This window comes from Pleurodeles waltl, chromosome 2_1, assembly GCF_031143425.1.
Source record: "Pleurodeles waltl isolate 20211129_DDA chromosome 2_1, aPleWal1.hap1.20221129, whole genome shotgun sequence".
Classification (NCBI taxonomy): Eukaryota; Metazoa; Chordata; class Amphibia; order Caudata; family Salamandridae; genus Pleurodeles; species Pleurodeles waltl.
In genome coordinates, this window is record NC_090438.1 from 582789052 (window position 1) to 582815438 (window position 26387).

The 26387-nt window shown below is 42.9% G+C and overlaps 1 protein-coding gene across 4 annotated transcripts in view; it reads left to right on the plus strand.

Annotated features, from left to right (window-relative positions):
- Nucleotides 1-26387, plus strand: part of BBS9 (Bardet-Biedl syndrome 9) — a 1749160-nt gene that overhangs the window by 467299 nt on the left and 1255474 nt on the right. For all 4 annotated transcript variants that reach the window (XM_069215484.1, XM_069215483.1, XM_069215485.1 and 1 more), the window contains exon 10: nucleotides 24837-25018. In XM_069215484.1, coding sequence (XP_069071585.1) covers nucleotides 24837-25018 — 182 coding nt within the window. The remainder of the gene's footprint in view (nucleotides 1-24836; nucleotides 25019-26387) is intronic.

A 26387-nucleotide genomic window follows, 5' to 3' on the forward strand; every position in this document is an offset into this window, starting at 1 on the left:
GTGGAGTCACCGTAGGACTAACCTCCCACTTTGCACAGCGCCGTCTAGATGGAGACCTGGACCATGAACGGCTTTGAGCCGAACAACGCCGAGTCGTGTCGACACCGCTTCTTATGTTTTTTCGAAGAAGTGTGAGAAGATGATCTACAATGACTTCTATGTCCTTCCTTCGCCTTAGCCAAAAAGAGTTTGGTTTCTCTCTCCTTCAGCGCCTTTGGATTCATGCTTTGGCAGGACACACACTTCTCAACGTCATGTTCTGAACTTAAACACCAAAGGCAATCATCATGAGGGTCCGTAACTGACATGCGACCCCTGCACTCCCGACAAGGCTTAAACCCCGACTTCCTAGAAGGAGACATTGTAACCAGAGACAAGAGGGAACACCTTTGAAACAGTAGCAAGAGCTAGGAGAAAACCGTTAGCGTCGAAGGCACGGAAAAAAGGGAACTGACGTCAGCACGCCGGCGAGGACCTCTTATTGTCACGGTGACGTCAGATGGAGTCGCGTGGGAGCTGTGCAATTGTGACGTCCTCGTCGACATGGAGAGCAGGGAAGAAGATTTTTCGTAGAATGCTGGTGCATTGGGAGAATTCATAAGGTGAGGAATCCACAGGTAGTTTTATCCATCAGAAAGTAAATTTATTATCGAATTAATCATTTCTAAACCTGCCACGAATTCCCAGAAGGCTTACTGGCAGGCGTAAATGCATTTATGAGTGTTTGAAAACCATACTTCGAAATCCCAGACAAGTGGTGGGAAATGGGTAGTCCAAGGCGTGGTTTGTTTTGGAAATTTGGCAACACCCACAAACATACATTTGTGGGCATTCTCAAATACCTCTCTGACTTCTTAGTAACTTGGAAGTGGTCAGAGATTTGCTTCAGGAAATGACTGGGGTAACTTCCTTTCCATGATGAGTTGGGAAAGGGATCACCCCTCATTTGGTGTGTGTAGGAGGCAGGCTTGGTTTGTAGTGGGTATTTAAGGTACTTACACCTTACACCAGGTCTAGTTATCCCTTATTAGTGAAATGTAGGCAGTGTTCTAGCAGCTTAGACTGTCTACAGGTAGCTTAGGCTGAACTAGGAGACATGCAAAGCTCATGCAATACCACTATAGTTACACAGTACTTATACACAATAAAAGACAATACTCAGTGTTACCAAAAATAAAGGTACTTTATTTTAGTGACACAAAGCCAAAAATATCTTAGATGCAATAATCCTTCTGGAGGTAAGTATTATACACAATATATACACTAGTGACCAAAATTAGGCAAGTAAATAGTCATAGAATAGTGCAAACAGTAGAAAATACAATAGAATGCAATAGCCCTAGGGGCAACACAAACCATGTACTAAGAAAGTGTAATGCGAATCACGAATTCCCCCCTAGGCAAGTGTAGTATGTAGAGGGGCGCTGGGAGTGTAAGAGAACACCAAATGTAAGTAAAATACCCCACCCCAGAGCCCAGGAAAGTAGGAGTAAATTACTGCAAGTTTCGTCAAGACACACTACAAGTTGTGAAAAGAGTTATTGCAAGAACCAAGCAAGACTGCAAGCAACAAATGGTGGATTCCTGGATCTGAAGACCTGTGAAGAGAGGATACCTAGTCCAGAAGTCGCAGAAGCTTTGAGGAAGGACAGGAGCCCCTGCCAACCTAGAAGATGGTGCAAAAGAGGATTCTCCAGTTAGAAGAAGTCTGCAGAAGAGCACCTAAGAAGATTGCTGCGGGTTCCTGTGTGGTTGCAGGAGATGTCCCAAGTCGAAATGTTGGATGCAGGCTGTTTGCGTTGCTGGATTCATCCAACAAGCCTTGGTTCAAGCAAGGTCGGGGTTTATGTCAAAATGGCGCTGTCTGGACCCAGGAGGGACCTGGGGGCCTCAACCTGGGCTGAGGAGGCAGAGGGGGCTCCCAACACTGGAGAGAGCCCACAGATGGCCAGGCAGCACCCACGGGAATCCCAGGACACGGGGACAAAGAAGGTGCAAATTGCGGTTGGTGCAGCACAACAAAAGAAGGTCCCGTGCCGCCAGAGAACAACTCAGAGAGTTGTGCGTCGCAGGATAGAGTGCTGGGGATCTGGGCTACACTGTGCACGAAGGATTCTTGGAAGAAGTGCACAGAAGTCCAAGGAGCTAGAGGTGATGCGGTGCGCAGGGGTACTGTCGCAAACCGGGAAGGCAAGTTCTTACCTCCTCCAAATTTGGACAGCTGGACCTTTGGACAGTCTGGGTCGTGTTGGTCCCCCACCTGTGTTCCAGGAGCATGCTTGTCATCAGGAGAGGAGTCCCAGAGAACCGGTCGCCGTCTCAGAAGATGCCTGCAGGAGCAGGGAAGGGACTCCATCACTCCACGGGAGATTCCTTTGGTTCTTCTAGTGCAGGGTGAAGACATGGAGTCCTCAGAGCGTGCACACCTTGGAAACTGTTACAAATGCTGGCTGGAGCTGAAGTTGCAGGTCACAGGAGTCGTCCTGGATACTTTGTTGCAGTTACAGCAGTTCCTGGAGCAGTCTGCAGTTGATCAGTCAGAAGCTGAAGCAGAGGATGCAGAGGATTCTTGGAGGAGTCTTGCAAGCTGAATCTGAACAGGAACCCACAGGAGAAGACCCTAAATAGCCCTGAGAGTGGGATTGGCTACCTACCCTGGTATGCACCTATCAGGATGGATCTCTGATGTCACCTGCTGGCACTGGCCACTCAGAGATCTCCAGAGTGTCCCCACACCTTGAAAAACAAGATGGCTAATGTCAGGGACACAGTGGATGAACTCTGGGCACTACCCATGGGGTGGTGATGACAAGGGAGTGGTCACTTCCCTTTCCTTTGTCCAGTTTGGCGCTAGAGCAGGGACTGGGGGGTCCCTGTAGACTGGCTTATGCAAGGAGGGCACCATCTGTGCCCTTCAAAGCATTTCCAGAGGCTCTGGGAGGCTACACCTCCCAAGCTTGTAACACCTATTTCCAAAGTGAGAGGGTGTAACACCCTCTTCCTAAAGGAAATGCATTGTTCTTCCTTCCTGGGACTGAGCTGCTCGGGCCCCTGGAGGGCAGAACCCTATCTGTGAGTTGTCAGCAGTTATAGCTGCAGTGCAATCCTCAGAGCGCTGGCTTGGCAGTACTGGGGGTCTAAGGTGGAGTCCCCAGATTGCTGAGGATTGCCCCCCCCCCCCCCCCCTCAATACCAGATTTGGAATGGGGGACAATTCCATGATCTTAGACCCCTAACATGGCCATATTTGGAGTTACCATTGTGAAGCCACATATTGACCTATATGTAGTGCATGCGTGTAATGGTATCCCCCAACTCACGAAGTCCGGGGATTTGGCCCTGGGCACCGTGGGGGCACCTTTGCTAGTACCAGAGTGCTCTCACACTTAGAAACGTTGCACCTAGCCTTCAGTAAATGAAGGTTAGACACATAGGTGACTTATAAGTTACTTAAGTGCAGTGAAAATTGGTGTGAAATAGTGTGTGCACTATTTCACATAGGCTGCAGTGCTGAAGAAAGGTTGGTCTGAACTCCTTATGGGCGGCAAGATAAATGCTGCAGCCCATACGGATCTCCTGGGACCCCAATGACCTGGATACCTGGGTACCATATACTAGGGACTTATAAGGGGAGGGCCATTGTGCCAATTGAAATTTGAATTTGAAGTCACTAAACTATAGTGACAAATTTGGAGAGCATAAGCACTGGAGTTCTGGTTAGCAGAACTTCAGTGATACAGTTACACACTACTGACAACACACACAGGCCACAAACTATGAGCACTGGGGTCCTGGCTAGCAGGATTCCAGTGAGACAGGCAAAACACACTGACAAATAAGGTTTTAACTAATAGCACTGGGGTCCTGGCTAGCAGTATCCCAGTGAGACAGTAAAAACACACTGATACACACTCGCAAACAGGACAAAAGTGAGGTAACCATGCTAGAAAGAGGCTACTTTCTCACAGTGTGGTTGTAAGGGAAGGGCTTTCTCCTCAGGAAAAATAATATCCAAGCGGAGAACAAAAAGTGTGAGTTTGTGCAGAGTGCTTCATTTCCGCTGCACAGACTTCTCAGTTATGGAGAACTCTGTACAGTGGGAATAGGAGCCCAGGGGAAGGGTCATCTGACATTCAAGTACCTCACCTGAAAACCCGCACCTGGCATAGTTTTCCAGTCAGACTATTGTAAATAATGTAGAATGGCAAAAACTAGTAAATCTATAGTTGCAGATTGACTACTTTTTTTGTGAAACGAGCCATGTGGTTTGGACAATAATGATGACACTGGTGACCTTTGACAATTAAGAAGACTCATCCAAGATCATTTAAAAGAGCTACGTCTTCATACATTACATCTCCTCAACATGACTTTCTGTTACACAGGCTATTTCTCTTGTGTTGCTGTGTCCACCTTGGGAGTTATTAAGGTAGACTTGTTGCTGTCTGTGGAAAATACACTAATTGGCTCCGTCAATTTAACTTCAAGGATCTTTTAGAGTGCATGGGTACAACTTTACTAACTGGGCTAGATATTTTGTCTGGTTTATGTGACCTCCAATTATCATGCTAAACGTAGTCCTGTATCTGTTTGGTCAACTCAGTGAACCTGTTTTGCCAAGCCTTCAAACCAGCAACAAATAAGAAGTTGTGGCATGACTAAGTAACATATGGAATGCAATTTATTACTGCCATTTTATATGAAAACAGGAGGCCTTCAATGACCTCTGTTTTATAGTCTTAGAAGCCACTTCCCTGAACAATAATATCTCACTAAAAGGAGGAAGGGAGCATAGATCATCCGGTATAGTCATCATCAAGGGAATATAATGATTATTCTCTTAAAGCATTCCTTCATAAAGATATTTATAGGAATAACAGTTGGTGGCAAAAGGTCAAAGATCAAAATGCTGTAGCCTGTCCCTTTTATTTCTACAGAACCACAGTCATCTAATTCTTCCTCACATTGAACAATTGTGTAAATGTTTGCTCCTTTTCAAAGGAAGTGTAGCCTCAAGTTACCTTCACTGAATTTCTGAGTCAATCAAGGAGTCTCTTAATTTAGGAGCTTCAAAGGCATTGTAAGAATTTGTTAAGCTGACAGTGTCCCAAAGAAAAAAGCTCTCCTTTAGAACTTTACTGTTGTTATTGGTTAGCATTTCTACAGACTATCTGTCTGTAGTTCAATTGGTCCACTTAAAATTATAATTGCTTCTGGCATATAGATGTTTCCTTATATGCAGGTATCATTGCTAAGCCCCCTTGCTCAACCTTGCCGTCTGTGCTTTATATAGAAAACTGAGGCATTTTGGGACTTGCACAGCTGGGTTTATACAAAGAAAAAGGTTCATTTGACTGCTGTCGTAAGACTTACAGGATTAAGAGAAGCTCCCAAGGGAGTCCCTCAGTCCCTCGGTTATTAATATTAGTCCTTGGTAAGCAGAATTGTGTTGCCTGGATTTCAGGTGCTGCTTAGGGCAGTTATCCGTTTCTGATCCCTGAGAGGTCTGTGGCTTAGTCTGGCGGTTCGTATCCTAATGTCTGTGGACCCTTGGGGCTCTGTGAAGCCCACCCAGGTTTTCTGCGACTGCTTAGAAAATCAAATAATATTAACTGATTAATAAAGTGTATATCAATAAAGAAGGAAAAGTAACATTGAAAATTTTAAAACGTTCTGTAAATATGAAGGAATTTGAAATAGGAGGCACCAAATTAAGTTGGTATCCTAATGATTCGTGGGAGCAGTGCAAGTACATCAAACAGAATATTGTATGAAAGACGGGTGACTTCAAATGAAATTAGAAAAGCTCCAACCTTCCGATGAAAATGTAGATTTTTTTTTATATTTGTGAGATAAATAAAATATTTCATATTTTTTGGATTTGTTTGATGAGTGCTTGTTTCCATAAATTAGTGTATTGTTTTGTGGTTCGTATCATAGAAATTGCTTAGACTGGGGTCCCTGGATTCCAATAATGATTCAGTAGGAGAAAGGTTCATTGGTTCCAGTAAAGATTAAGTAGTGGTCCACAGACAACAAAAGGTTACAAACCACTGGCTTGATACAGGGCTGTATTGTTCCCATCTTTGGATCTTTGTGAATTATGATTGGATTCGAGTAAAACTAAGATTCTGTGTCTCATGTAGGTTGCTAGTGGTCCTGACCAAAGGTGTTATCTTTACAATAATGCATTTCATCTTAAAATTGGAAGGTGGACCACAAATCTGAAATGTTTGTGTAAATGGTTATAGCAGGACTTATATCCTTTGCTGCTCGATTCAGTGATTTATTCTAGCAACTTGTATGTGGATTAACCAGCACAGTGATCCATGGTCTAATATTTCAGACTATACCAAAAACCAGTCGCCCATCATTAGGTGATATTGTTAATTAAATGGATATGCACGCTAGGATATTACATTTGGTCTTCCTTTTGAGAATGACTTGTAGACTTTGCCAAAGAGAGTAGGTTAGCAACTGTGTCAGAAACATAAAGAGGATTGTTCATGTTAAGCACAATAGGTTAGTTGCTGTCTCGGAAACTTAGAGATTTTTTTGCTTTAAGCTCCAGATGGGTCAGTGCGTATAGACTTCCAGAAATGGACAGGGATCTTCACTTCTTTTTCAGACATCAGGCCCAGGGCAGTTACTGTCCTGCAATCTACTTTTAAAGTTCAAGATACAAATTATGGTGGAAATTTCAAACAAAAATATTATTGCTGGTACCATTAGGAGCCCTGGGATGATAATCCTAAAACGACAATGCCCTTTACGTTGCCTTTGTCTTTATTGAATTTTACAACATTACTTCATTCTTATCGGTTCTGCATAGTTATTGATCACTGTGGTTTAGGGTCCAGGATACACTGGTCCTCCCTTGACTAAAAAACAGTTACCACTTACTGGTAACAACTGTGGTTTCAATGGAATGGGTTAATGGGAGTCCTTATTTGAAGACTGACTTGGAATGTCACTAGAAGTGATGACATATTGTTTCTTGGTAGAGGTGTAGAAAGATTATTTCTGGTCAGGTTATAGAATAATAGATCTAGCATGCAAAAATGGTGCGTAGTAAAGGTTATTGAAGTTAGTTTAAGCTAGTGACTATGCTGACCTACTTTTAAGGGGGAAAGCTTCAACCTAGGTGGCACATGTAAACAAAAATATTTTTTGTGGTACATCTGCCCATTGTATACACAGATTATTTTTTTGCTTTTTCAACGTTTGGGCTTGGGGGGCTCTGCTAGAGCGTGAGACATGGTGAACAGGCTTCTGATCCTAAATACTTGCTCTAAGATGCCTCAGTTCATTCTTCCATTGCAAGTATATATATGAATAGACCTGACCTAACACTTAGCATGTGAATAAACTGTCATTGTGGGGGTGTACATTACCAGTAACCAGACTGTGTGCAGGCACTTTGGAAATTAAGAAAAATCAAGTAACATTTTCCACAAATTGATATTGTCTTAAATGTAACTTGTGATAGTCACAGTGCTGTTGCTTATACCAGCAAACAATTAAGTATCCCGATGTTGGTGGTGCCGATGTAAACCAGATGGGCAGGAGCTGTGGGTGGGTCGTTTGTCATGTATGCCCAGAATGTGATTGTGCTGGAGGATGGACATGAGGGAGGCTAATCAATCAGTGATGCAATGGGAAATGCTGACTCATCTTGCAGGGTATGGGTTATCGCCATGAGGTGAGGCATCACCTAATGGACGCATAGCTAGACCGCTATCTAGATCACTGCTATGTTTTGCTATCGTGTACTGTTTACTGAGCTGAACATGTTTGGTTTTTAGCTCTATTACTACTGCAAACTGGTACAAATAAAATAAAAAAAATATGTTTCTCATAAGATATGACCATTATTTTCGACCTCTCGAAATGTGGCCACTACAAACGGAAAGTCTTTGTTTTTTAGGTCTTGCCCAATACTGTGCATGTGCTATCTGGTGTGACACATTTTTGTTAGCTTACAGTGAGCTTAGAGGCAACCTATTACTTACAATTAGTTGGATTTAATGTCACTCATTTTCTTGCTTTTCATTTGTTAACTTGTGTTTGCTTTCCGTCCTGTTCTGGCATTTGCCCCTCACTTAAGCATATCCTTTTTAGTTCTTTCCTTATACTTCTTACATTTTAGGCACTATATTTTTGTTTTTGGTAAGCACTCCATGAGACTACATGTGTTTTCCAGCTGACTCCCTCGTGTGTTTTTCTCTCACCCTCTGCACAGCTCCATGTTGCTCCTACTCACCTGTGTCCTTCTCTGACGCCTCCTCTGTAATGCCAGCCTGTCTGCATTAATAGCACTTTTGCACTACTATTTCTTCATTTTTTAAACCTCCCTCTCAGATCTGTAAATAAATCAAATATGTTGCCTGCATCATTTTGTAGGCATACATTTGTATTAGAGCATGCACACCCCTACAAAACAACGTGGTCTTGTTATTGTGCCTCCTAGTTTTTTTTTTTAGCTTTGTGCTGTGCTGTACAGTATGTCCTGGATGCCATGCAGCTTGACTAAAATACATTGGCAAAGCTAATAGGTCCCAAAGATGAGACATATTGGCTTTCCTAATGATTGTTAAAGTAGGCAGTGAAATTATCCTGATCTAAAGTCAGGTTTTACACAGTTTTGACTACATTACAATGTAGTGAATAGTACCCTTCAGCAAAAGCTGAGGATTAGTTTAAGATTGACAGTTTTATTGTGAAATTAAGCCCACCTGACTGCTGCTTATACTAATGAAGTGGTCATGCTTGTTGGTTGTACACAAGCCCAATTGAATTAAGTGACCATGGAGGAAGGTTAAACTATGTGGCGTACTAATTTATGAAAAATGCAAAGACTAGTTATATACCTATTATGCTATACCTTCTTCCATAAATATACATCTTTGCAGAAGAGTTGGTATTTTATATGTGTTTCTCTAGGAGTCACTTTAGGATTAAGATCATGGGACCTTCAAAATCCTTCTCTGAAATGTGAACTAGGATTTAAGGCTTTAGTTTCCTGCCTCAGAAAAAGGATCTCACTTTAGTCAAACCAATGGGGATGGTTATTTCATTCGAACAGTATTGTCACTGCTTTAATTGTTGGATTATAGCAGTTAGCAACTGGAGATGGTCTTTTAAGTTTTGTAAAGTGTCTGGCATGTTTTTGAACCCTGTGTGCAACAATTTTAAAAACATTTGATAAGTTTAAGATAGGAACAATGTTTTTTGTTAGAAAATGCAGATTATGCAGCAGATTATGAACTATGTGGGTAGAGCAGCAAATTAATATTTATGTAGAAAACGTCCCAGCCCAAAAATTATTTTTTTCCTGTGGACCTGGTTATGTGCAAACATCTGAGGACTTCATTATGACTCTTATGCAATCCCTGGGGACAATTGTGCACCCTCGAAATAATAGGTAGTACTAGGTGCACAATGAGAATTTGTGCTTTTGATTGAGAGCGGTGAAAACCCTTCTCAAGCAACAACCACAATCCTTGTCAAGGTGAATCATAAAAGTCACTAAATTAACCTGTGCTTGACCCTCTGGTAGCTTGGTACAAAAGTAGTCAGGCTTAACTTAGAGGCATTGTGTTAAGTACTTATGCAGCACACAAACAGTAATAATGTGAAAACACAACATAAGAAAAATACCTAACGAGATTCGAAAAATAGTATATATTTAATAAAATGACAAAAATCCAATCAGTTGAACCAGAGATATGCAATTTGAAAGATTTGAGGAAAAACAGCACCAAGAAGCAGAAAGCTCTAATTGAAGGTGTATGTCAAGCTAGAGTGAGAAAAAATCACAAGTTCAGACTGACTGCTATGGAATGTGGGCCATTCCCGAGACCAAGTTAGTCCTACTGAAAAGTTACCTTCCTAAAGTCTGGTGCACAGAGCTCAAAACTTCAGGCTTTCACAACTGATGTCAGGTAAGGCTCCAGGACCTGGGGAGGCACCTCTAGGAGACCAGGAACACACTCTGACAGAGGCTAGCAGGGCTCAGGCAGGTCCAGTTGCAAGTCCTGATAGTTCCAGTTGCAGGCCCAGGCAGGGCCAGCTGCAGCAGATCTGCTGGGCAGTTGCTGGGAGGCCTCTGGAGCTTGCCTTGTCTCTGCATCCCAGGACAAGTGGTCAGCCAACTGACCCTTGGAGTCACTCTGGTATTCCTGGGTTCAAGGAGATGGTCCTCTCTCCTTCAATCAGCAAGGTGAGCCTCAAGCTGCAAGGCATTTGACTGGTACCAGCAAGGCAGTCCTCTGAGAAATAAGGCAGGCCTCAAGCAGCAGGCGAGTCCTCAGAGAAAAAGTGCAGACCTCAGGCAGCAGGGCAGGGCAGTCCTCTGGAGTACAAAGCAGTCCTTCTGTTTTCTTCTGCAGGTCCAGGAGTGTACTGAGGAGGTGGTCCGAGGATGCACTGTTTATACTTGGTACCAGCTTTGAAGTGGAAGAAACTTCTGGAGTTGAGAACACAAAGGCCAGGGCACACCCAAAGTAAAAAACTGTGTAGTGGATCCAAGTGGTAATTCAAGAATTGAGTTGAAGTCCGGCAAACAGGTGACACTGGATATTTATTACAGGTGAGAACAAGTGGTCAGAGTTCCAGTCAAATGACCACATACAACACAAGTCCAAACAGCAAAACAGCCGACACGTGTTTCGTCTGCAAGGCTTTGTCAAGGCTTCAGCTATGCGGACATATGTAAGTGAAGAGAAGTAAAAAGGAGTTCCGATTTTTTTTTTGAATGATGTTGATCTCCCGGTGAGTCAATCATATGGAGTACAGGTAGCAAAGAGGGCTATGATAAGCCTAATTAAGCGTGGAATAATACGGTGCTGGTCGTGTCGGTATCAGGCAAGTGTGAGGTGGTCCGAGGATGCACTGTTTATACTTGGTACCAGCTTTGAAGTGGAAGAAACTTCTGGAGTTATTCCCCCACAGTTGGTTCTGGAATTTTCTTCTTCCCTGCCCAGAACCCAAGATGCCTGGGGTGACACAAGCCTGGTGTCAAGTTCTTTGTGAATATGTTGAGGCAGCTCCTTTAAAATGTAAGTGGGGCAGGCAAAAGCTCTACCCCTCCGATCATGGCTGGATGGCCCTCTCCAAGCTTGTAGGAAAGTACCATCTTTCTTGGCATGTTACCCCCAATTTTACTTGTATGTCAGTATGTTGTTTTTGCCTGTCTCACTGGGATCCTGCTGGTCAGGACCCCAGTGCTCATAGTTTATGGCCTAATGTGTGTGTCTGTATAGTGCTTGACTGTGTCACTGAGGCTCTGCTAATCAGAACCTCAGTGCTTATGCTCTCTCTGCTTTTAAATTTGTCACTATAGGCTAGTGACTTCATTTACCAATTTCAGTTGGCACACTGGACCCCCCCTTATAAGTCTCTAGTATATGGTACCTAGGTACCCAGGGCATTGGGGTGCCAGGAGATCCTTATGGGCTGCAACATTCCTTTTGCCACCCATAAGGAGCTCAGACAAATCTTTTCACAGGACTGCCACTGCAGCCTGTGTGAAATAACGCACATGTTATTTCACAGCCATTTTCACTGCACTTAAGTAACTTATAAGTCACCTATATGTCTAACCTTTACTTGCTGAAGGTTAGGTGCAAAGTTACTAAGTGTGAGGGCACCCTGCACTAGCAAAGGTGCCCCCACATAGTTCAAGGCCATTTCCCTGGACTTTGTGAGTGTGGGGACGCCATAACACGCGTGCACTACATTTAGGTCAATACCTATACATAGCTTCACAATGGTAACTCTGAATATGGCCATGTAAGGTGTCTAAGATCATGGAATTGTCCCCCATTCCAAATCTGGTATTAGGGAGCCAATTCCATGCATCCTGGGGGCTCCACTATGGACCCCTAGTACTGCCAAACCAGCTCTCTGAGGCTTGCGCTGCAGCTACAGCTGCTGCTTCCTCACAGACAGGAAGGCAGAACAAAGCATTTCCTTTGGGAGCAGAGTGTTACACCCTCTCCCTTTGGAAATAGGTGTTACAGGCTGGGAGGGGCAGCCTCCCCAGCCTCTGGAAATGATTTGAAGGACACAGATGGTGTCCTCATTGCATAAGCCAGTCTACACCGGTTCAGGGTCCCGTGGGACCTTACTTTGTAGTTCTGCACCAACCTTTGTCCCCGTGTCCTGGGACTCCCGTGGGTGCTATCTGGTGCTCTGAGGGCTCTCTGAAGTGCTGAGAGCCCCCTCTTCATCCTCACACAGAGTTGATGCCACCAGGTCCCTCCTGGTCCAGATAGCGCCTAGTTGATGCAAAACGCGACTTTTCCAGAACCAAGGCTTGTTCAAGGAATCAAGCGCCAAAACTCACCTGCATCCAACTTCACAATGTGGGACATCCTTTGCATCACACAGGAACCCGCTGGCATCTTGCTAGGGTACATTTCTGTAGTCTTCTCCAACCGGGGACTCTTCTTTTGCACCCTCTTCTGGGTTGGCAGGGGCTCCTGTCCTTCCTGGAACTTCTTTTGACTTCTGGGCTTGGTCTCCTTCTTTTGCATGTCTTCAGGTCCAGGAATCCACTGTTTGTTGCTTGCCGACTCCAATCACGAGGTGTAGTGTGTCCTAAGGCAACTTGGAGTACTTTACTCCTGCTTTTCTGGGCTCTAGGGTGGGGTAATTTACTTACCTTTACTGTATTCTTACTCTCCCAGCAATTCTGCACACACTACACTTGTCTAGGGGGGAATTTGTGATTTGCATTCCATTTTCTTAGTATATGGTTTGAGTTGCCCCTAGACCTATTTTCTCCCATAGCATTCTATAGCATTTCCTATTGTTTGCACTATCCTATGTCTAATTACTTGCCTTATTTTGGTGTTTAGTGTATATATTGTGTATAATACGTACCTCCAGAAGGGGTATTGCCTCGAAGATATTTTTGGTACTGTGTCTCCCAAATAAACTACCTTTATTTTTGGTAACACTGAGTATTGTCTTTAATTGTGTATAAGTATTGTGTAACTATAAGTGGTATTGCATGAGCTTTGCATGTCTCCTAGTTCAGCCTAAGCCTCTCTGCTATAGCTGCTAGAACACTACAACATTTCACTGTTAAGGGATAACTGGACCTCGTATAAGGTGTAAGTACCCAAGGTACCTACTACAAACCAGGCCAGCCTCCTACAAAGCGACACCCAGGTCCTATTGTTCACTGTCTGGGTTCAATATGCATTGCTGATCAGGGAGCTATCAACAGGCGCAGGCATTTGGAAACTTAAATTGTAGAACTTAAAACGTGTACCAATGTTATCCTATGGGAAATGGGGCCCCAGAGTAGTCAAAAACTAATTTAGGAGTTTTGCACTAGCAGGACATGTAAAACTTAAAACCACATGTACTGTCCTTTAAATACAGTGCACCCTGTCCTATGAGCTGTTTAGGGCCGTCAAAAGGGGTGACATATTTATTAAAAGGGACGTTTGAGTCTGGCAAAAGTTTATTTTGCCATGTCGAATTGGCAGTTTAAAACCGCACAACTGCTGCAATGGCAGGGCTGAGACATGTTTCAAAAGGCTACTTAAATGGATGGTACAATACATTTTACAGGCCAGCTAGTAGGATTTAATTAACATACCCTACTAATTCAGAGGAATTGGGCCATTTGTGACTAGTTTTATACAGTGCATAGCAGTAACCCCTGAACTTAGTGTTCTCTCTCCAGCTTTCTTCCTGCAGATAAGATGGCTGTGTTTAGAAATGCCACAGTCTTGTTTGACTCATGTAGCTATTGTAAATATAATGCTTGTGAATGGTGAATATATTTAGTTCTGTGTTGCTGTGTCTCTCGTTGCTACTTTTAGAGGATTAACAAATCCTTAATCACTGCAAAACATATGCTTGCTACAAAATAAGGAGGATTTTAATGTGACACGACTGCCCTATTCACCAATCTTCCATCTTTTTCCATTTTGGAGATTTCATGCATTAAAGTGGGTTGCACAGTAGCCCTTTTGTGTATTGCTCGCAGTTCTTGTTGGAGGGACCAGATCACTCTGGGCGAGTCCAATTAGTGTATCTAGGGGATATGGTTTCTGAGGCGAGCTAAGGCACGTGACAACATGGGTGTAATGGCTAGAACGGTATGAATTGTACAGCACCTGCCTTGAAAGCATAAGGATCCTGGGATCGTTAGACAGGTTTATTTTAGTTCACAGCTCCCTTTTCACCCAATTTGAGCTGTGTTCTGTCACTTTCAGCACCACATGATTCTGGAATGATCTACATCATCAAGAGCAGTATCAGGAAAACACAAAATGCCATTGAGTTATAGTCCAAAGTAGTGGTTCAGTAGTGGATGGTAGGCGAATATTGAAATGGTTCAGGTGAATGATCCCACCTGCACATTGCAGGTTTGCCGCGTGACACCTTGATTAAGACGAAATAGGGTATCAATGGGCATATTTGAGATCAATTATATCCCAGCTAAAAAGCCATATACATTTTTAAGATTTAGGTTCAGTCAAGTGAATATTAGAAATTGATAACAGACATGTTAAAGCTAAGCTATTTACCATTGTCTGCTATTTCCTCCCTTGCAACAGATAAACCAGTGGTATTAATACACATGTAGCTTGAGGCTGATGGTTGTGAACTGTTAGTGGCACCCAGATAAATGTTGACAAACAAGACCAACCCATAGTGTTTACCACCAGACTGCTACTACCCAGGACACAGCAGTGAAGTGCCATTGAGAAAGAGAGACATTTGCTGTAGTCTGGTCCCTGAAGAAACTGAGCCCATCCATGCTTGTTTGCAACTTATTTCCAAGTTCACAAGACCACAAACCAGTTGGGTGACTGATTTGGGTGCGAAGGGAGAAGGCTAAGCGGGTGAAGTCTTCCTACAGGGTGTGGACTTGAAGGGCATAGGTCTGATCACATTAGTGTTGATAGTTTTTCCATGTTCATCTGCCTTGGTCATGAAAACATCCAAGGGGATTGTGGGTTATCTCTACTTTCAACTGGGAGCCTGTGTAAGGAATTAAATCATTCTAGTTGTGGTCCCCACTTCTTCCTGTGTGGTTTTGCTGCTTCTATATCTCTCTGTTTTTTTTACAACTGTTAAACAGTGATAAAGGACTTAAGCTTTCAACAAAAGCATGTGCTGTGCAATTGGAAAACACTGTTTGTCCTGTTTAACTTTGCAGGACGGCCCTTGTAGAGGGTGTCTAAAATAATCCAGCATCATGGTCATTAGGTATCATATCTGCACTGTAGAATGCGTTTACAGCACCCACATAAATGACAAAACTATAGTGATACCAGGAGCACTCCTGTGCTGTGCCACATTTAAGACACAGCAGTCACACATGGCAGTGAAAAGTGCCTTTGCTATTTTTCTAACAATTAAAAGGAAATTTGGAGATTATGCTGTAAGGGGGATGGTGTATATAGAGGCAAAAGCAATGTGATGTAGGAAATTGTGTTTCTGAAGAGCAGTGCAAGTGAGGAGAGGATTGGATAAGTAGCATTTTGAAAAGGGATATCAAGCTTATTTCAGCTTATTTCAATCTCAGAAGATCAATGGTCATTCATATGTGAGGTGCTATACATGCTGTCATCTTGGGTAATAGGTTTGACTGCCAGTTGTGTTGGGTTCCTTGACATACAGTGGAATAGTGCGATCTCCATAATTCTAATTTTCATACTCTGCATCTTTATACTTTAAGAATACTGGGTTGGGCAATTTATTTATGTATGTATGTATGTATGGTGTATTTATAAAGCGCATTCCGGCCCGGGGGCATCGAAGCGCTAACCAATACTGGGTTGGGCAATTTATCCAGTAGAATAGTCCTGAGATTTTTGCAAGTGGAAATTTAAAGAAGTGGACTGTCTTTGCTGGATGTATAGACCTTAATGTTATGTTCTGTTCAAACAAGATTGTGTGCAAAACATTTGTCTGTTGATTATGTTGATGTGTTCTACCTTGGTAATGGACAAGTGGTGCATGGGTTTCTGTCGGTAGATAGAGCAGCCAGTGTTTGTATTTACTCTTGTCTTTGTGGACGAATCTAACTGATGTTCCCTAGTAATTACTTTGAGAATAACCAGCTCTAAGCCATTCTTCTCATTCTAGATGGTTCTAAGTGGCTTTTATTTTTCGTGGGCGGGAATTCAATACTATGGTAACCTGTGCTGAGAAAGTAGTGTTGCTAATGTTATTTTTAGGGTGTAGCCTGCGTTGAATGCGCTCGCGCATGCGTATCGCAGTGAGACGCTTTAGTTCTTAGAAAAAGGCTCGGAGCCCTGTCGACGTCACATCAGTGTGTTTCATTGGTTTGTGGGCTTGCCTAGTAAAATCTGCTTGCTTTCGTTAGTGGAAAGCATGTACACGTCATGCCTTTTCCGGTGGTTAGCCCTCCTCGAGCGCAGCGACCAAGTACAGAAAACATGCGAGGCTCGCTGTTTTCTGTCGGATCGTGGACTACTTTTTCTCTATTTTCCTAGCGCGATTTCGCTTGGCAGAAGTCGAGCGCTTTACACAGTTAATTTCACTTTTTCGGGTTACGTACATAAAAGCACTTTTGCTGATAGATGAAAAGTCGGGGTTAGGAGTTTACAACGCGATTAGCTCTAACATGAGCAAACAAAAGACCCGTTGCATTGCAAATGCTTGTTATTTAAGTTGTAAGTATTAGACACAATGCTAGCCTGGGACATAGGTTCCTGGCTTAAAAGTATTTGGTGAGTTTAATCTATAAGAATTGAGGGCCTTTACCACTTGTCGGTCTGTAAGAGATGCATATTAATTTGAATTAAGACCTTACTGTGAAAGGTTATTATTAGAGAGCCTTCAGGACATGGGAGAAGGTTGATAACTTTACATGCTGGTACTAGTCATCTTGCTGCTGTTCTGAATTCCCTGCAGCCTTCTTATATCTGAGAGTTGGAATCTATGTACCCAGTTTTGAGAGGATGATTGCTATTATTGCTTGAATGTTTGAGGAAATCCAGGATGTGAAAAGATGCATTGAAGTTCCAAGTTTTCCAGTATTCCATATTTCGTACTGCTTTAGTCATTTGTGGTGGAGGACCAAGTTCATTCATCCCTAAGCATCAAGGATCATAACATTTCCATTCACCAAAGATGAGTATTTCCGTTTTTGAGGCATTCAGTTTGTAGTGATTTAAAATCATCCATTGACCTTTGGCTATGAAGCAGGTTTTGATATTCCTATGTCCTTTGGCTTTTCAAATGTGATAATTATCTGTGTGTCATCAACTTAATTGTAAATGGTAAGTTCAAAGCTGTTGATCACCTCTGGTAATGGTTACGAGTAAATTTTTAAGAAGATGGGTAACATGGTAGAACCTTGTGGACTCCTGTCTTTATATTATAATGTATACATTTGAAAAGAGAGCTATGTAGCATGTTAGTTTTATTGTGTAAGTATAATGAAATTCAAGCAAGAGTGATGTCCTAAATGCCGATTTGGTTAAGTTTAAGGATTAAGGTTTTGTGGTGTACTACTTTAAATGTTTCAAGGAGATCTAAAATTAGTAAGACAGCTACGCTATTTTGTTGAATGTGTTTTTTTTTCGTGGTCCCAAACTGCAATTAGAGTTGATTCAGTGCCTTTTTATGGACAGAGTGCCCTTTAATAGTCTAAGATCAAGTAATTTTCTTCTAAGATTTTTGTGATTTGAAAAAATGCTGCTCTTTACGCAGGCCTGCAATGGAAAGGTCAGTTAAAGATTAGTCTTATGTTTTAGGGTCGGGCGGGCCCAAATTACATTTTTTGTTTCATGGGCATATGTATGCTTTCTTTAAGTCTTTTTAAAAACATCTGAATATAGGGAGTTATTGACTGTAGGTCTGACTTGGATAGCTGCCGATGTTGAGAGAAAAATCTTATTAAAAATTTGTGGAAGGCAAAGTTCAGATGGGACAGCAAGCCAGATCACAGCTTTTACATGACCCTGAATTCTGTCATTGTAATTTAATGAAAGTATGCGAAACATGGAGATATTTCTTGGGCCTTGAATGTTTTTGATTGTGAGGTGGGTGACAACTGGATTTCTTGATAGGAGTTCAGTGTGCCCGCTTTAGTTCTGTGATGAGTCGCTAAATTATTGCAGAAACTTTGAGAGATGGAATCAGACTCATGACTGCTTTCTGGCTTATGACATTCCAGTAGACTTTTATGGAGTTATTTGGTTGGGTGTTTGGGAATTGTTATGCCATTTTTTATGTGGGATTTGTACATCCTGTTGTGTCTGGGTTGACAAATTTGTCCCGAGAGCTCTTGGATTTTGTGCTAGGAGTGTTGAGATTTGTAATTTTATATTTTTTAGCACTTTATCCGAGGAACTTTATTTTTATTTTTGCTTTGAGATTAATAAGGTGAGGCCCAAGGTCATCCACTCATAATGTTTCTCTATTTAATTTACTGACTCTAATTGTGTCTTTGTAGTTAAAAGAGATTGCAAATTCTTGATGTTCTATTTGTTCCAACGTCTGCCTACACGTTGCAGATATTTTTGTGGGATCCTGTATGAAAAAGAAAAATATATTGGTAGGGCCATGTCACTGGAGGGTTTCTTTGAATAGTGATTAGATCTGAATTGCAGAAGATGATGTCTATATAATATCTTAGGTTTTGGTGACTGATAGAATTTCCTTAAAGATTCTGTCCAATCCGCCTCCATGCTTTCCGAGTTGGTTGTGCCTATTGGTTGAAAATCTAGGTGTGACAGCTTCATGAATTAAAGGTGCCATATCCTTGCCCAGCCATGTGTCTGTGATGAGTAAAAGTTCTAGATTGGGTTGCTTGCTTTTGTAGAAGGAATCATCTAAGTCCAAAATTAGGTTATCCTTTTCGCCCTCCGTTGATTTGGCATTATTGTTGAACGAAAAATCTTCCTCTTTTGTTTTAGAAATTGTAAAGGTTAGTAAGGTGGTAGAGCTGTTGGTGTTGCCATCCTGACTTTTCTGGTGATCACTGTTTTGCTAAAGCAGGGTGAAAAGAGATTTGGTATGCTCCTTAAGTGCAGATGAAGATGAGTGAGCCTGTGTTTGTGAATTTGTGGTAGGTTTATGTTTTGGTGTTGTGTTGAAATGAAGTTCAGTCCTGATGTATTTTGGAAGAGGTGATGCAAAATCTGTGGATGTGATGATGTTTAAGTTTCTGTTCACGTTTTTTGAAAGGGGATGGGGTGTGTGAAGGACGTGATGGAGAAGCATAAGGGTCTACCTGTAGTGCTCTGAATTCTGCAGTTCGTGAGAGGCCTGCTCATGTAGGATTGTGCTGTAACATTGTTTGCTGAATGTTTGTGGTATTTGATGAGGAAGAGATATTGGGTGTGTAGTAATGTGTGGAGGATGTGTGTAGAGATGCGAGCATATATATCTTACTGAGGTTTGAGCATTTTATTTAGGGAGGTCACATTCAGTTGCTAAGGGCTTACATGATGGCGTTGAGGCAAGAGAGAAGTCTGATTTCGTGGTGTAGGTGTTCTAGACATCGAGTGTTTACAAGACGGCTATGGAGGTGGAAATATATTTTCTGATTTGTGATAATGGGTTGATGCGTTTTAGGGTTCAGAAGTGAATATAGTATCTTGAGAAAAGGAGAACGATACAGAAGGGTAGTAATGTTTAGCAGGGTGAGAGAGGGTCTCGGTTGAGTGTCTGGGTGCAGCAGTAGTGTAGAATAAACCTGGGAAGGAGGAAGGAAAGGAAAGGTGGAAGGAGGCAGGCTTTTGGTAGAGAGGTGTATGCTGGATTACAGTGATTGAGTCTGCACATATAGGGTAAGAATTTTAGTTACCCTGTGTGCTCAGTGACCGGGTATCTAACGAGTACAGTCCTAGTCTGTGGCTTGCTGCATAATACTCTGCCCTCTTCACACGGGTATGGCTGAAGACGATGTCTCCTGCATTCATCAGACCTGGTCTGTATGCCCTTTGCCCTTCTATTTTGCCAGTGTAGAGCATAATCAAAGGCTGTGCCCTTCGCATGGTATTTAGAAGCCATGGCCACAGGTAATTTCCGATGTGGCCTTTCCCTTCTTTGAGACCCGAAGTTAATGATTGAACAACCATTCATATTTGGCCATTTTCACTAGTCAAGTTTTTGGATTCTAACCATAATATCTCTGCAGCTAAAAGTTTTCCTACAGCGTGTACGGTATTTTTTAAATAATGTACATACATGTGTCATCTTGGCAGAGAACCATAAAGCCCCTTCACCAAATTATTTTTGAGTGAAAATATTGAAACATTGATGTATGACACATTTGCGTTGTATTTGTCAATCAAATTAGGTATTTGTACACTCATGTATTGGAATTACTGTAGTTAACTTGAATTACACATTAGAATGTTGAAGACCGATTCAGTCTAAAACAGTTACGTTTTAGAAAATTCACTTTCAAATATACATATTTGTTTTAAAGAGTTAGCTATAATAAAGAACGTTGTATTGTTCCTTAAGGCTGAAATTTCCTTTGTAACTATTTTTGTTCCTCACTCCGCTGTACCTGTCTACCAACATTTGATTAGTAAGCAATGCTCTTTTTGATAAATACATTTTTATTGTTTTATTGGCAGAATAATAAGTCACCTTAGGAATTCTGAAAATCCCCTGCCAGCACCGCTCACGATCAAGATTGTAATCAATATGACATTAAACGTATCATATAGGGCAATAACAGTCATTGTAAAAACAGTTCATTTACAGCATCTCATCACTTATTCCTGTAGAACCAAACCATTTATTACTAAATCCTTGCATGTTTAGTGGGACAACCCCGTGCCTCGTACACCAGCTTTTGTTGTTGGGCACACCAGTCGAATCCCAGCCTCTACATTTACAGTGTTAGGCTACCATATCTCTTTTAGCCACTGCAAGGGCAGTGCCAAGTCGTGGCTTGTCCGCCCTGGAGCCTCCACCCCGTCATCAACCCCTAGTAGAACCAAAGGAGGGGAGAGGTCCAATGGGAGGTCTAACACTTTGGAGAGCTCAGCTGACACCGTCTCCCAGTAGCGTGCTATTTCAGGGTATGACCAGAGCATTTGAAAGAAATCAGCCAGTGTGCGGGAGCAAGGCCACACGCAGGTCTAGCCAGAAAACCCGCCCGATGTAGTCGAATAGGGGTAAGATATGCGCAGTGTAAGTAGTACATTTGCACCGAGCGAAGTCTGGAGGAGATCCTATGGACTCTAGGTGCCATCAATGCAACTCGCTAGTCCTCATCATCCATAGGGCCCAAGCCAGCCTTCCCAGTGGGCCCTGAGGGACTGTAGTGTTTCAGGGGCATTAATGACCAGGGTGTGGTTGTTCTGGGAGACCACCCCTTTCCCAGGGCTTTCATCGTCACTTTAGCCTTCATGGGGCTGAACTCTGGGATGTAAGTGGTACACAGAATATGCATTCGCAAGGCATGACACAACGCAGGAATTTTGTATTAGATAATGCATATGTCTGCTGGAGTTCCTGAAAGGAGCGCATGCGCTTACCTGCCCTCACATCTACCAAAAGCGTAGCGTGATGCCTATGGCGTCCTAGCAGTTGAATCCCTCCAGCGCTGCAGCCTCCCGCAACCTCGTGCCGTGCCATAAGGGGGTGTGTTCAGTGGTTTTCTGCCACCATCCTGAGTGACGCTGTGCAGCTCTCCACCCACAAAACACCAGTCTAGTTACTTCTGGAATGGCCTTGGAAATGGCGCAGCCATAGAGAAGCTCCATAATGCATGGGAAACCAAATGAGACGAGCTCCTGCTGATAAGCTGAATCCGACCACCCCCAGTAAGCCAGCCATAGATAACCAAAACATGGGATGCTAGGTAGTATAAAAACAAATTGATCATTCCCAAGTCCCCTTGGTATTACACAACCTGGCAAGTGTGGAAAGCCAGATGGGGGTCTGGTGATGTATCAAAGAAATGAGATAGCCAAAAAGTCAATTTCTCTGAACCAATGGTGAGAAATATTGATGTAAACATTTTGAAGCAGATACAAAAAACAAGATAACACCATTATCTTGTATAATGCTATTCTTCCCATGAGATTCAAGGGTAATGATTAATATTTCTGGAAGTCTGCTCTGACCTTGTGGGTGATCAGAGTAATGTTAAGCGACCAGGCCAAGGCTGGGTTAAGGGCCATGTGGATACACAAATAGCGGAAGCGAAGGCAATGGATTGGGATAGTTGTTTGCCAATCCATACAGTCCTGCGAAGGCACCAATGGCACCAGAAGTGATTTAGCCCAGTTGACGGTCAAGCCAGAAGCCTCTGCAAAAAGTCACTGGAAGTAGAGGCATTGAGGCCCACTGTCTGTCAGATTTGAAAGATACAGCAGCACGTCATCAGCGTAAAGTGTGATGCAGTCTTCGTGTCCTGTGCGTCATTCTCAGCCCCTGATCTGGACGTCACCATGTAGGAGCCTGGCAAGAGGCTCAATGGCCAGCACAAAAAAGGAAGGGGGGCAGGCCTGTCAGGTCCTGCAGTGGATAGAAAATTCATCAGAGACCACCCCATTAATTTGTACATGGGCCGTCGGGTTAGAGTATAAGACTTGCACCCGGCGACCGTCACAGGGCCCGAACCCCGCCTTCTCCAACATCCGGAGCAGATAGCTCCAGTCCACCTATTAAAGGCGATCTCAAAGTCTATCAGGAGTAAGGCCAGCAGAGGTGGAAGGGAGTGATATTTGGCAAGTGCCACATGCAGGCACTGCAAGCAAAGCCTTGTCCTACTGGCAGGCATGAAACCACATTGGTCCGGGTGGATTAAAGACCTTAGGACCAGTTGTATTCGGTTAGCCAGCACAGTTGCATGGATCTTAGTCTCTCCATTAATCAGAGAGATGGGCCAATAATCAGCACAGGAGACGGATGGTGGGTGTGTTTTTGTAATGGCCACTAGGGTGGCCTGGTCAAGGTCTCAAAGATTTTTCTTGAGGCCTTTTGGCCTACTCTCGCTGCCTCTTTGTAAAGCCGCCGATTCAGTAAGTGATGTTAATATGCACAAAACAACTGAACCGTGTGCTGTGTTGTACTGTTGGAATTGCGTGCACACCCCCAACCTCCTGTCCTATATTCGTTTCTGCAATCTTGTCAGTAAAAGGTGGTAAAAATCATACACTGCTACTTGTATCTATGTCCTTGATGAAGCAAGTATCTACAATGAAACACATTAAAAAACAAACAAATGGAAAAGGTTTGCTCTGCTATCACTGGACAGACACGTGAAAATCTGCTCATCTCCAGAGCACTGTTTTCTTGTGTGGCAGCCTCCTACCAGTGTATTTGGTGGAATTCTTGTTTTCTTATGTCTTGTCAAAGTCCTCAGTAAGTATTTACTTCTTGTACACAGCCTCGGTTTCCTTATTTGCAGCCCAGTTGCATGATTTAATATAAAGATTGCTTTCCTTAAAAATGTTGTATAGGCTTCAGTCAAGGGAGACATCTTTCTTACCCCTTTGGATTGTGTTTATTATTAATTTTTAAGGATTGGCTAGTGCGCAGTCAGCAGACATTCTAGTAAATAATTGCTTGTTTTACTTATCATGTGTGATTCATTGTTTGTCTAGCATGTGTTAAGTGGATGGTTTCACTGCTGTAAAAATAGTAAACTATCCACTTTTTCTTATTCAACCATATATTTTTAGCCCTCTGCTGAGGACTATACCAGTTGTTAAAGGCCTTGAACCTGTATATAGGCCCGAGCTGCAGGCGAGAGCCTATAACAAGAGATTGTCTTTAACAACCAGTTAGCTCGAGGCAGAAGGGCTATTAGAACATTCCAACCACAAAGGGCAGAATGTTCTAAAATAAAAGGGGAGAAACATAAAGGAAACATAAAGTCAAATATTGGACACCAGCCATAATATGCCTGGAGCTACTTCTTTGTCTGTAATGGATCTCTCAATTTTCCAATGTTCTAATACTTTAGTATTTCATTGGCTACATATGTTAGTGTAGCGATGCTTTAACTAACAATCCTGTTCCACTGCTACTTGGTGGAATTACACATTTCTTTTACACGCATTGCCTTTAAACTTAAGCTTTGACTCCGCTAACCCTTCTCCACCTCCACTCTCCCTCATGCTCCTCCTTGAGTGCTTGCTGAGTGTTAGCCCGTGGCCGGGCCAGGTTTGGGAACGAACAGGCAGATCTTCGGCAGTAACATTTTGAATCCTTGCGGCTGGCCTCCGCCCAGGAGACGCACATATAGCTTAGATGGCACATGTGGTTAAGGTAGTCAGTGCTGTTGAAGTGCCACTGAGGAACTCCGTGAGGTCAGAAGGTTTATGTAGGCAACGGTGTTCCAACTCTGCGATGCCTCGACGGAGTAGAGTCCTAAAGGTTTTAACCCTTGTTCAAAGCCAATGGTAGCAGCAAGTACTGAACGTCATTAGTGAGAGGTGGCATGGCTGTTGACAGCCTGTTATTATGGAACGGACGATCATGGGCAAACATCATTTCAGAAGTGATAGGTTTTCTATTTTTTATTTATTTTCATTATTCACGTTTTGATTCCAGTGGGAGACAGTGAACAAAATGTTCTGCAGTGTATGACGTGCCCCTTTTTGACCTAAGGTTTCTACTTGGTAAAGCGTTTACCAGAGAGAGACCAAGGTAGAAAATCTAAAGCCATGCAAGTATTATTTTTAGAGCCATATGTTTTTATCCTCAATATTAAGTGCTATAATAATTGACTTTGAAAGCTTAGGAATTAACATTTCTCAGTTAACAGCTCTGTTAACAGTAACTGTACTGTTTCACTAAGTTTTAAAAAACATTATTTATATTAAAAGTAAATACCTTTTTCCCCTCTTTCGATCCAGGGACTTAAAAGGTGTTATTGTTACTCTAAGTGACAATGGCTACCTTCAGTGCTCCTACCTTGGCACAGATCCTTCTCTGTTCCAAGCCCCTAAAGTTGAATCGAGAGACATAAACTATGAAGAGCTTGATGTCGAAATGAAAGAGCTACAAAAAATCATCAAGGAAGCTACAAAAACTCAAGGTAACACGCAGATCGCTTACTCTTGACCATTCATGACACCGTATGCTTTTGCTTTCTCTTTTGTTTAAACCATACTATTTTGTACATTTTTGTAAGCCCTTATGCTACCACCTAATTAAAAATGTACACTTGTATGTAGGTGTCTTAACTGTCTGTGTGGTCCTTTGGCTGTTTCAAGGCTAATGTGAAAGTAAAGATGATTCCCAGTACGACCCGTGTAAATATGGAGAGGTGGGGAGTGTAAAGGACAGAAATGGCTGAATCTTGTTTGAGTGAGTAGATTAGGACAACTGAGAAAGCCAAGGAATCTACATTAATGTTCCAGTGTTGTTCTTCTGTACGAGAAGATTGTTCTTCAGGCAATTCCAAAGGAAAGTCTCTGAATGTACTGCAGAAAGCTATATGCACTGTGTAAGAAGGAAAGGGGCAGGCAGGTAGGCCAGCGACACCCATAATTGTAACTGCGAACATCAGCATTGGAGAGGAGGGGTGGCAGCACCCCCTAAAAATAAGAGGGGAAGGGATCAGCCCCTATGAAAGCAGAAAGCGGAACAGGGCCGAGGAGGAAGTGGATAGACGACACCACAGACAAACAATAATTGTCAGAGCCCATAGGTCTGCTTTAAATGTGGTGCACCCTGCACTCACACAGGCAAACTGCTTACTGTTCACACACAGAGGCACAACTCAGTCTGCTCATACAGACCCCCCCCCCGCACTTACACAGGCACACTGCTTACTGTACACTCACTGAGGCACAACCCACTCTACTCATACAGAAACCTCCTTCTACACTCTCTCACTCACACAGGCACACTGCTTATTGTGCACTCACAGAGGCACAACTCAGTCTAGTCATACAGACCTCCCCACCCCCGCACTTACACAGGCACAAAGCATACTGTACACTCACACAAGTACAGCTACCTCTACTCATACAAACAGCCCCATGCACTCACACAGGCACACTCCTTACTGCACACGCACACAGGCACAACCCACTCTATTCAAACAAAAATCTCCCCCTGCACTCACAGATGCCCATGCACTCACAAACATACACTGCTCACTGTTCACTCTGAGGCATAACTCACTCTACTCACAGAGACAGACCCATGCCCTCCCACAGGCACACTGCTCCCGCTACTCATACAAAAACCCCTCGTCCTGCACCGACACAGGCACAGAACTCCCTGCACTCACACGGTCACAGTGCTCACATAGCAGTGTTACTAATACTCCCCTCGACGTACACTAATATCGACAGACATTCCATCCGACCTACTCTTATATAGGCACTCTACTCACCCAGAAGTGAAGTGGGTAGGCTCTACTGGGAAAAAGTATTCAACATAAGACAACTCCTTAA